This window comes from Sparus aurata, chromosome 8 (assembly GCF_900880675.1).
Source record: "Sparus aurata chromosome 8, fSpaAur1.1, whole genome shotgun sequence".
Lineage (NCBI taxonomy): Eukaryota > Metazoa > Chordata > Actinopteri > Spariformes > Sparidae > Sparus > Sparus aurata.
The window spans coordinates 2,992,166-3,003,773 of record NC_044194.1 but is presented as its reverse complement, the minus strand read 5'-3'; the positions used below and the strand labels follow the sequence as shown (position 1 = coordinate 3,003,773).

The following is an 11,608-nucleotide window of genomic DNA, read 5'->3' as shown; positions in this document are numbered from 1 at the left end:
GTATTCACTGTTCACACTTTATTATTATTTTTTAGTTTATGTGTTAATACGAGTTTTGAAACAATATTTCTGTTGTTCTGGTTATTGTTTTGTTATTTTATGTTTTATTTGTTGTGTTGTTTTTATTGATTTGTGGGCTGCTGGTGGTCTCAGGGGATCCGGTTCATCTTCACAGCTGAAGTCCTGAACACTTTCTTCCTGTTGAGAAATTAAAGCATGACAATTTATCAGCAACGCGTCTTTTATTTTGAAAAACACAAATTTATGCTTCATTTCTTTTTAATTGAAAACTTCCAATTCTTTCATTTTACCTCCTGACTGTCGAGGTTTTTAACCCTGATATTAGTTTATTTATCAGAATCAGCTGAAGAAACATATTTTTGTTTTTATTTGTGTTATTTTTTTTTATTGATTTTTGTGAATTAAAACATTCTGACAGCTGCTGAACATCCTCTCAGGGGACGGTGGTCCAGTTTTATCTGAATTTGTTAACAATATCGTCCTGAACAGTTTATCAGCGACACGTTTGAGGATTTTAATTAACTTCTCTCTTTTTTTATCGTTCTTTCTGCTTTAATTCAAACCTCCTGATTCTTTCCTCTCCTGCAGTGATCTTTATCTCCTCACTGACTCTGAATCATCCTGTTGAGCGCTTATTTATTTATTCACAGTTGATTAAAATCCCATTTTTATATTTTTGTTTATTGCTGTTTGTTGTTCTGATGGTTCAGTTTTATATATGATATTTATAAGTTCTTCCTGTTTAGATTTAAAGATCAAAAAGGAGGAAATCTGACTTTTATGGTGGAATTTTACACTCAGTTTCTCTAATTCATTGTTTTTTTTTTGCTGGAAGTCAGTTTTAATTTTGTGGAACCTTACTATTATTATCATAATGATCAAATAACAGTTATAATAATGATAATAATGATAACACTGTGTCGTCCGTCCTGTGTTTGTGTCTCTGTCAGCAGCAGCAGGACTCACACTCGCTTTTTGTTGCAGGAAAAAGGTTCTGATGCTCATTTTAAAGAGGAGAGAAAAGAAACTGCAGCTGATGGACGACAGCCAGCAGACGGCTTCTGAGGAACAGAAAAAAAAAAAAAAAAAAAAACCCCTAAGAGACCTCCATAAACCTCCGAGCTGAAAGGAGAAACGGAGAATAGGTACTTTAGAAGACAAAAACAAACGGAAACCAATCCTTTTACAGAGAAGTCGAGCCCTGAATCCTGCGACCTTAAAGGAAAACGTTTTAAAACTCCGGGCACGTCCTCTAAATCTGCAGACTGACGACTTCACACTTACTGAATTATGTGATGTTGGGTTTATACATTTCCTCCAGCCGCTCATATTTAGATATGAACGGTTTAATTACATTAAAGTGGTAAAAGATGAAGACATTTAAAAGGCAGTCGTCCCATAAATATCATCGTGGAAAATGTCCTGATGCTAATTTCTTTGGAAGTTATTCAAACAATTATATATATAGTGTACAGTAATAACATGTAGTATGTAATGTTATGTTTGTAATATATGTTGATGGTTTTAGTTTTTCATTGAGAGTCAGAAGAACATTTTAATTTTAATGTCCCGCATTCAATATCAACTTGAGTTTAGAATTTAGAGTTCAGAAAAATGTAATTAAAGTATCTAAACTGCACAAATTGTCCACTTTAAGAGTGTTAAACATCATGAAAAATGATACTGACTGCACTTTATCTTATGCACACAGGATATTAATTTGCACACACAGGTTTTTATTGTGTTCAGTTGCGGTTCAGTGCAGAGTGACATCACGCTTCAACCTGATCAGCTCTAATCAATCATAACTGACATCACGACTGAGCTTTAATCTATAAAATGCATCACATCTACTAATAAACTATTAAATATAACAGTTAGATAAATGTAGTGAAGTAAAAATCACAATAATTCCCTCTAAAAAATGTCGGAGTAGAAATATAAAGTAGCGTAAATCATGCAGACTTAAAGTGGCTACATGAGCTCACACTGTTTGTTGATTCTGGCGCCCCCTGTGGACAAAAGTCGTAGGAGCACCGACACCTCTTGGTCCGAAGATTTCAGACCAGAATGTGGAAGGCCTGAGACGGAACCAGAACATATGGGAATGGTCGGCTGGAGATAGTTTGCACTATTACCTGAGCCAGTTACATCGGGGTAAATCCGAGATAACACTACAGGAGGGAACCCAACGTAAGACTTGTTGCTCTTGGTTCACAGCTCTTGTTCCCAAGAATCCTTTGGCCGGATGGGCCACCAATAGCAGAACTGATAAAACTGTAAATTAGCCGCCTTTGTTCAAGATCAAGAGCCAATAAACATTCTACCAGAGTTTCCAGGGGACGACTCGGGAGTTCTGATTCCAAATAAAATGCCTTATCTGACAAAACAAATAGGTGTATTAAGTCGTATGTATGTAAGTCGAATTTCTTTGAGAGCTCATAAGATGGAATCCTTTGGTTGTAAAGGTCCTTAAATGTAGTTATCCCTTTTTCAAACCAGGTCTGAATGGTTAGATCGGAGCAAGAGGGCAGAAACAGGTGATTCTTTACAGCGGGGGAGCCGTCTGAGGCCCTATGAAGGAAGTTTACATACTTTAATAAAAAAACAAACACATTATTAATCTCAGGTGGTTCGTTGCTGCAGCATCTCTTCTACACACTGTGTGTTGAATGCTGTTTTAGCTACAGAGTGAGACATCTCGCTAGGGCTGTAATCAACCAAAGAAATCCTCGGTCGACCGAAACCGTGAAATTTCGACTAAATATCAACTAATTATTTTGCACCAAAATTAATTAATCAATTAATTAAAATGAATGAATTAATAAACACACTTGAGTCTGTCTCTGACAGCGTTTTGCATCACGTGTATCTGCGCAATATCATAGCCCATGATTTCTGAAAATATACTATATCAACTGGTGATATCAGCTAAATAACTGTTGAGGAATATTTAGACAATTGTTTTAGTCATGTTATAATAATTTACAGACACGATCATTTGTGTCTGTGCTTGTCTTCGGATGCTGCCGCGGGTGCACCTGCAGTTATAAAACAATTAGACTAAAACATTGAAATATGCCGATTCTTATATGTTCATATACTTAAACAGAAGGAGCAACCTAACGCAGACAAGTTAGCTTACCGCTGTTAGGTGATATGAAATGTTTGTAGTCGAGCTGTGATATACAAACTGTTGTTTGCAAACTTTGCATTCGACTTTTTTTCCATTTTCTATTTTTATAAAATGCTGCCACACTGCTGATGTCTTTGACATGGTAGAACAGGAATGACTGTAAATGAAACGCTTAAAAATAAATAAATATTTAACAAACCAGTGGACCGAGGCCTTCTGGTACGTTCTTCAATCTGTTTGTCTGTAGTAGGTTGGTCTAATCCATCATAGTGAAAACAAGGGGGGTGTTCTGAAGACACACTGTTACCTGTGAAACAGGGGTGCTCTGAAAACACCCCCAATAGCACTTGGTACCTTCCTCGTGATGAAGAAAGCAAAAAATCGACCAATCAGAATTTTGGTCAGCCAGAACGTATCGACCAATAAATCGACTAGGAGGTTACAGCCCAACATCTCGCCTCTGTTCGATCTTTGTTCGGAGTTTCATGGGCAGGATGCAGCCAATCAGAGGAAGAGTAGGGTGATTCATGCTGAGCAAGGTAGTGTGATCTAAAATAACGCTCTACAGCAGTTACAACTGAATGTCTGCTGACCGACTGGAGTGAATATATTTCATTATAAATATATAAAAATGTATATTTTTAAAACACCTGTGGGAGAGAGTGACTCCCTTTGGCGTGGACTTTTTTTTTTACTTCGCAGAACTTTAACATGCACAAAAATGCTTCATAACACAAAAAAGAAGGGCAACAACCCAAAAAGCATCATATGACCTCTTTACCTTTTTACCTCTTGACCTTTTCTCCAGCTACCTCACCTGACTTTTCATCAACATGGAGGAAGGAGATGATGCCTGAAGTCTGACTTTTGGGTGAACTGTTCCTTTAAATGCACAGATACAAGAGGTGTAATAATCTTCTCAGCCATCTGATAATCAAAAAAGATTTCCAACAAACCTTCTGTTTGACTTGTAGTGAACAGATGAGACAATAAAAAGCCACACGGTGAAACAGGTGCTTTAAAAACACTTTTAATCGTGACACCTAATAAGACACCTGAACAAAACAGGTGCACAATCAGACGATATAAATATACTTCTTCATATAGATTTTTGTCCGTTAGTTTTTGGCCTTTGAACTGCACTGACACAAACTGGATCGGACGCTTAAAAACAAACAGCAGGTTGTTGCACACAGTTGATTTGAGGCCAAAACACTGAATTCACAGGTAAAACTTGTATTTTCTCAACGACGACACGCAAAAACAGACGGAAGTGAACGAACGTACGGCAGCGATGAGACGACTCGTCCGCTCGCTGCCGGGCAGATTAAACACATCGATCAGATTAAAAACAGATCCGAGGATGCTCCTGTTGAGAAAGAACAAAAAAAAGTCCACAATGTTCCAGCTGGTTGGCACGTTTCTAAGACTTTGATCGGCGTTGGATATGATGCACATCAGGCAGTACGACCATATCACTCTACAGCTCAATATTATTCTTCACGACAGTAAAAATCACAATGAACAGAGATGACGGCAGATCTGCAACGACATCGACGCGTACTTCTGAACATTTACTCCCTAATCTCAGCGTCTCAATGCAGCATCAACACTTTTTAAGACCTTCGCGTGGTTGTTTCCTGTTTCACTTGAACCCAGAAACCTGATTCGGTGATATTTTGTGTCATGTGGACAACCAAAGAAGAAATACTTCATTTTGTATTTTTTGCACCTGAGGCCACCAGTTGTTGTTTGGCAGTGGGGACACTTCGAGCTTCAGCAGGTTCGGATTGAGAAACTACAGCAACGTTTAATTAGCTTGGAGTTGTAAGAGCTCTAACTGCAGGTGTGAGACACTGAACATCAAACATTAAGATATCATTAACTTTGTGTTATTGTTCCGAAAGCTCAACACTGAACTGACGATTCTGCAAAACAACCAAATAAAGTTATTGGAAGTTCGACGATTGAACAGTTTGGAAACAAACACACAGGTCAGAACAGAAAAGAAAAGTCATTGTCATGTCCATCGTTCAGTTACCAAACATGTCGGATGTGCTCGCAATCAGCTTGATTTCCAAATGAAGTGGATCAGATCATCTACGTAACGTGTCGGTTTATTTTCAGTCTGAACGTCTGACAGCTTCGCCTCACTTCTTCTACGTGACGTCACTCTGAGCCCAGATCTCAGGTGTTAACTTGGTGCGTTCATCTCTTTAAACAGATATCTGCATATGAATTCAAAATCTGCATGCAAGGGACCTACGTAAGTCTACGTTGCATTGGCCAACTGGAGAGCAAAAGATGGAGAATACAATCTGTGTTTTTATCGGCATCTTAAAAGAATTCATACGCAGATATCTGCATCATGTCGACTATGAAGACGTTAAAGGTAATAAAACAATAATCATCTTTTAAAGTCTGGGTCGGATTAGGCGACTGATGAACACTAGCTGATGTGGTGGTTGGCGAAAGCAGACGTTTGGACTGCGATGAGGAGAATCAGTCTCTACTTTACTGACGTTAAAGACACATTGGTACTGAAACTTTGGCGTTGGATGTAAACGAGTCCAACATTCAGCGGTACGTTGGCTATTCAACGAAATCAAACCACATCAACAAGTAACAGAAACATGACGGGTGAACCTGACTCTGATCAAAATAGAACCTTACAATTCCAAGCTTCCTGTGAATAAAAGTACATCTTGTGATTGATTTCACTGCTGTTGCCGTCAGGAGTGTCGTGTCGCGGCTCGCTCGGACTCTCGGGCGTCAGCGCTGCCGCAGACGTCGGCGTTTTTTGAACAATAAGCTACAACTGGATGAAAACAAAACAGGAAGGCGCTGCGCTGTCGGCGGAACGCTGAGCTCGACTGTACAAAGTGACATCAATTAGAGTATGGCTGCACGTGGAGGAGGGCGGGGCTTCCTGTCCTGCAGGTGAGAGAGGGGAGGACGAGGTTTGTCTCGGCACCACGTCCTTCAGGTGCCTCGCCTCACCTTGACTTCCTGTTTGTTGTACATTCTCACTCGTGGACGTGTTCGTGACGTGTCCAGACTACGAGGATGTGACAGGCCGGGTAAGAGGAGGGGAGGAAGGGTGGCGCTACCTGAGCGTCCATCCTTCACCGATCAGGACCTCCAGTCACCATAAATGATACGACCACGGTGTGAACACGTTCAGGAAAATAAAGGACTATAATGTTTTTAGAGAGAAGATAAAGTCCGCGGCTACAAAGCAACCTGTGTAAATCTGTTGTACGTAAGTGTACGTAAACTAGTTTAATAACTGCCTCAATTTGATATACTTTCTTTTATTACTGTAACTAATAAATGATTACAGGTCTACTTCTAATGACAAAGCTATCTCGTCACATGTTGTCCATTATCATCAAACTAAGGTGGTGACGGCTGTCTGAAGTAATGTGCTAGCAAGATTATATTATCTATTAAGCTAACGTCAGTCGGCTTACGTAACGTTAAATTCACAGTCGGAGGATAACGATACAGTTATTAAATCTCTAAACTTTAATTTTCGAGTTTGGCCGAGTGAAGTAAAGTTTAAACTGTGACAAAAACATGACTCGAAGCTAACATTAGCATAGCTTGTGTTGCTCTTGAGAAGAGCGTATTCGCCGTTTTCTGTTTTTTCTAGCTAACGTTAGCATAACTTCTGTTGGTGATAACACGAGGCCAGGTATCATTTGTGTTTGTTATGGTTCAATTATATTAGTCAACTCTGTTTCAGTTTATATTTAGATTATACTTTTTATTGGAAAAGCATCTGTAAATCTGTAGATAATGAGTGAGCAACATGTTGTTAGCTTGCTAGCCTACCTAATGTTTGCGTTAACTGTCCGGGATGATATATTAATGTTAATATTTGAATATGTTAATATTTCTGCTCATTCTCCCACATCGGATTTTAAAATACTTCAGTTTAAAACGAGTCGAACATCCACAACATGGCGCACTAGCTAACGTTAGCACAACTTGTCCTGTTGGTGTAAACATAGGTAATCTATTTGTATTTTCAGTGATTCTAATAGATTTATTGACATTTGTTGAGTTTTAGCCTCCAATTAAGATTTTACTGAGTAGCACTTAGAGTTCAGCGGAGGTCTGATATCATTAACTGCGATCGACGGTCCTGATCTGTTGGAGGATGATAATCGAGTAGCATTAGTGTGTGAAGGTTGGATGTTTGTGTTTAATCGTCCTCCTCGTCGCTGTCTCTCATGCTGATGCCCTGCAGCCCGTCTCCGGCCTTGACAGCGGCTGTGGCTTCCTCCACCGTCAGCCGGTTGTAGATGGTCTCGTAGCTCTTGTTGTTCAGCGTGCCGTCCAGGACGCCCTGCAGCCTGAAGTCACGGTAGGTCTTCTGTTGGTGGGAGGGTGGAGGGGGTGGAGGGATGGAGGGGTGGAGATAGGTAAAAGGAGAAGGGAGGGGAAGACAGAGAGCATCTTAGGAATGCGGCGAGCAGGAGGAGGCGGCTGCCGTTCGGACAAAAGCGGCAAGATTGAGGCTCAAGGACGAGTCTTTTATGTGTCGGACCGGGAAGGCAGACTGAGGCATCCGAGGGGTTTTTACCTTCAGTCAGAAGCCATTATAATTCCTCGTCTCGTCGCTTTCAAGTTAAACTCGCACGTCTCTGTACATTAGCAGACTATGAAAAGACAAAAGCAGCGAGCAGCAGAACACAGTTGAGCAGTTTTCTCTTTCACGTCTCGTCGCCTCTTCACATCGCTGCCGCTGCTTTCAAGGACACTTCAGGCTGGTTTGTCTTTAGCGTTTCTTATTTTCCTCCAGTTTCACTTCTGACAGTTTTTACACAAATTAGCCAAATTTTAAAAAATGCTTTCTTTTTGACTGGATGCAGCCAGTCTCAGGATCACCGCAGCTCTTATAGGTGAACGTAACCTGTCGCCCAGAACGACACACATAATATCTTATATACAGAAGTTCTGGTCTCGTAACGTTGTTTACATTTCTTTACCTTCACGATTTTGATGAGTGTTTTCAGCTGGTACATGTGGAGCTGCAGGTCCAGTCTGTCCGTCAGCCAGACGCACACCGCCTTCGTGGAGCCGGTGTACCATTGCTGTAACAAACAAAACAAAAACAAACAGAAGACAAACTTGTTTACGCGGAAAAACACTCAAATTTGAACCCACCACCTCCTGCTTCAACCTCGGCTCAGTTTCAGAGAATCTCTCTCAGTTTGACCACAAAAAATATCGTCTGGACAGAAATTATCTGGAGCTTTTGAATCTGTCAAGTGAACTGGAACAACTGGACGTGCCTTAATCCTGCATCCTCTCTAACGGCCAACATCGGGGAGACTTTACTGGTTGCAAAGAGATGTCTGACTTTATGTAAGCTTATGAAAAAATGACCCTACTTCTCACTCGATTTATTACCACAGCAAACAGTTTCCTAATGAGTTTATGGTCTCGATTGCTGGTTCCAAGTCTTCGTCAATATTTGTTGATTCTTTGTGTATTCTACGTCTCATCAGTCACCTAATTGTAACTTGTATTTATCTAAATAGTCTTATCGAATTAATTAGGAAGTTAGGAAGAGGTCTTTGTTGTTCACCAGAACAAAGGATCGGTCATTTTCAAAATTCATAACTCAAATTGTTTTTTACTTTAACATCTGAAAAGGTATTTGAAGTGAAGCTTGAGGTTTCAACATGATTTTTTTCAAAAAACCTCGATGACATGAAGTGGTAAAACTTCTGGATGTTGGTGAGTTGGTGTGGAATGACCATTCTGTGAGTTAAGGCCCAATTTGTTGCAGACTAGACGATAAAGCAGGTGTGGCTACCACGCAAGTCCTCGAGCTCTCAGATACGATCAGGATTTCCTCCCCATCGTGTACTAATACGCTCACTCCTGGCTCCAAAACCACGGTGACGGCTGCGATGCCGAACTCAAGAAGTTCAAAATGAAAGTCGACAAAGCTCTGTGACACTGTGACGTCTCCCACCGGACATCGCTGTGTTTCCACATCTCACCTTTTAATAAATTCTCTACCTTTGTAACCGAAGCTCAAACTACTAAAACTCAAAATGACTCTGACGGTGAGTTAAGTCTCAGTGTGACCAAAACTCACACTGGGAGAAATGAAAAACAATCATTTTTTCTGAATAAACACTTTAGACTTCTACAAAGAAGTTGCTTTTTTTTCAAGTTCACTTCATCACACTTATGAGGCATCAGAGGACCTGCAGGCTGAAACACTCAGCTCTGATAAAGTGCAGATTATTAAATCAGTCTGCAGAACAGATTGTCTAACAGCAGGATTTGACGTCAGACATTCAGAAACCAGCTGAAATCAGAGGCTACAAATATCCTCCCAAACGATATAAATAAAAAAGCACATCATGTTAATGCTGACGGCCGTCGCTCCCGTGCGTTCGCCGAGGAGTTCAGATGTTGCTTGCTCGATGTCAGCTTCGAAACACGCCTCGCTTCAGTCGCGCTGACGACACCACAACACGAGGTCAGAGGACGCGTGGCGTCGAAACGGCAAAACTCAAAAAGGTGAAAACATTTATTTATTCAAAAGCGCCAATCTACTGGAAAACTCCTGAATGCTGCGCGTCAAGGGAAGAGTTCACGGCTCCGCTTCGACCTTCAGCGGAGGGAAAAGAAAATATCAGGTTCCATCTTTGTAAATTTCATTAAACACTCTTCCTTCACACCTTCCGCCACCGGGCCACAGCTGCAGGGAAATCAAACGCACCTTTTCTCACCTGAGGAGCGATCCTCACTTACAGCAGCATTCAGCACTCCGCTGGTACAATGCACACATCAGGTGGCTTTATTCAGTTACCAGTCAAACAAGAACGCTCGGGGAAATTGCTCTGACACAGTAATGACCCGTAATATTCAGATCTGCTTCAAGAGCCGCCGGCAGACTTAATTTCACGCCGACAAGAACTGTAATTATCTTCCAATTTGACAGAGAAAAAAACAGTCCAAAGGGTGTTTCATACACTCGACAAAAGCCAAAACACGTCCGCGATCATTCGAGGGTCACGCAAATATTTGATTACATCTATTGTGGGAACGACCTCTGACCTGCTTCACACTGGCTCCTTTTAATTATGTCAAAGTAATGAAGCAGTTTTTCACCCAGTCCAAGTTGTTTAGTTACAACTAATGGCAAAGAACATGTACATTAACCTTCAAACGAGGAGTTGAGTTTAATAAATAAAGATTTATTTTCTATTCCGTCAGGCGGGAACAGAACTGGATGCTTTCCTTTCTGAGAAACTCCAAAAATTGTGCAAATGCTTCTGAAACAGCTGATCTGCAAGAAAAAGAGTCAACGCACACAAAGTTTGACTGCTGCCATTTTTTTCACATCAACCGGAGAGTGTTTGAACTTATTCCACCATTTTCTTCTTGTTTCTGTGAACTGACGGAGACGAAGATCATCTGAAACACGTCCAATCAGAGAAATTAATCCCAACGCAGAAAACTAAATTCTACTTCTCATCCTTTGACCACATCTCATCCCAGATTCACTCTGCACTGTTCGAACACACAGATAATAACGACATATTCATCCAGGAGATGCACGTCAGCGCTCTCCGTCTAAATAATGTGCAGACGTGTATGATTATATTTGCTGAGTCCAGTTTTAATGTCGCTGTTTTGGTTCCTGTTTTCTTTATTTTGACATTTTCTTTGCAGGTTAGATGAAATATTCTGATTTGCCGTCGTGTCGTGAACATTTTCATATCCTTACATGTGTGTGTTTGTGTGAGGACAGTTTCATTGATTCTGGCTGTTACTGGCATTTCTCCCCCTCTCTCCCTCCCTTTCTCTCTCTCTTTCTCTCCCTCCCTCCTCCATCATTTCCTCCTCCTCTCACTCTCCACATTAAATATATATTTTTTCCACGCTGGACTCCGTGTCGTATGCTAATCAGCTCGCTGAGTTAACAGCTGCTCGAGGATGTTGAAATTACTGGATGATATTTGCTGCTCCTGTGATGATTTACTTCTGATTTCCGTCCTCCTCCTCCTCCTCCTCCTCCTCCTCTCTCTGAAACATTTATTTGAGTCTCTGGGAGGCGAGTTTTTCCTCAGATCGGCTAATCAGCTGCCTGACGGTCGCCTCGCGAGTCGCGTTAACTGACGTGGAAATTGAGTACGAAGACGCTCCTTAATTGAGCTGATTAGAGGACGAGAGTGAAAACAGATGGAGGGAATATGTGAGGGGGGAGGAGGAGGGTGGGGGCTGGTCTGCACGGCATTGTGGGTCGGCATGAGTCCTGTCAGAGACAACGTGATTAAAGAAGAGGAGGCTGCTTCTCTGATGGTGTCACAGTAATGATGTCATTTAAACATTTCACACATATTCTTCAAATTCAAAGTCGTTTGAACTTTTAAGTCCATTTTTGTTGAGACCACTTGTGTTTGTGTTTTTCTTTCG

The 11,608-nt window shown here is 41.0% G+C and overlaps 1 protein-coding gene across 12 annotated transcripts in view; it reads right to left on the bottom strand.

Moving 5' to 3' along the window:
• Nucleotides 1–4,171: 4,171 nt before the first annotated feature.
• The window catches only part of cadps2 (Ca++-dependent secretion activator 2), a 182,570-nt gene continuing 175,133 nt past the window's right edge, over nucleotides 4,172–11,608 (bottom strand). For all 12 annotated transcript variants that reach the window (XM_030426028.1, XM_030426032.1, XM_030426030.1 and 9 more), the window contains 2 exons: nucleotides 8,155–8,259; nucleotides 4,172–7,538 (listed from right to left, as the gene is read on the bottom strand). In XM_030426028.1, the coding sequence (XP_030281888.1) occupies nucleotides 7,368–7,538; nucleotides 8,155–8,259 (276 nt within the window). In that variant the 3' untranslated portion in view covers nucleotides 4,172–7,367. The remainder of the gene's footprint in view (nucleotides 7,539–8,154; nucleotides 8,260–11,608) is intronic.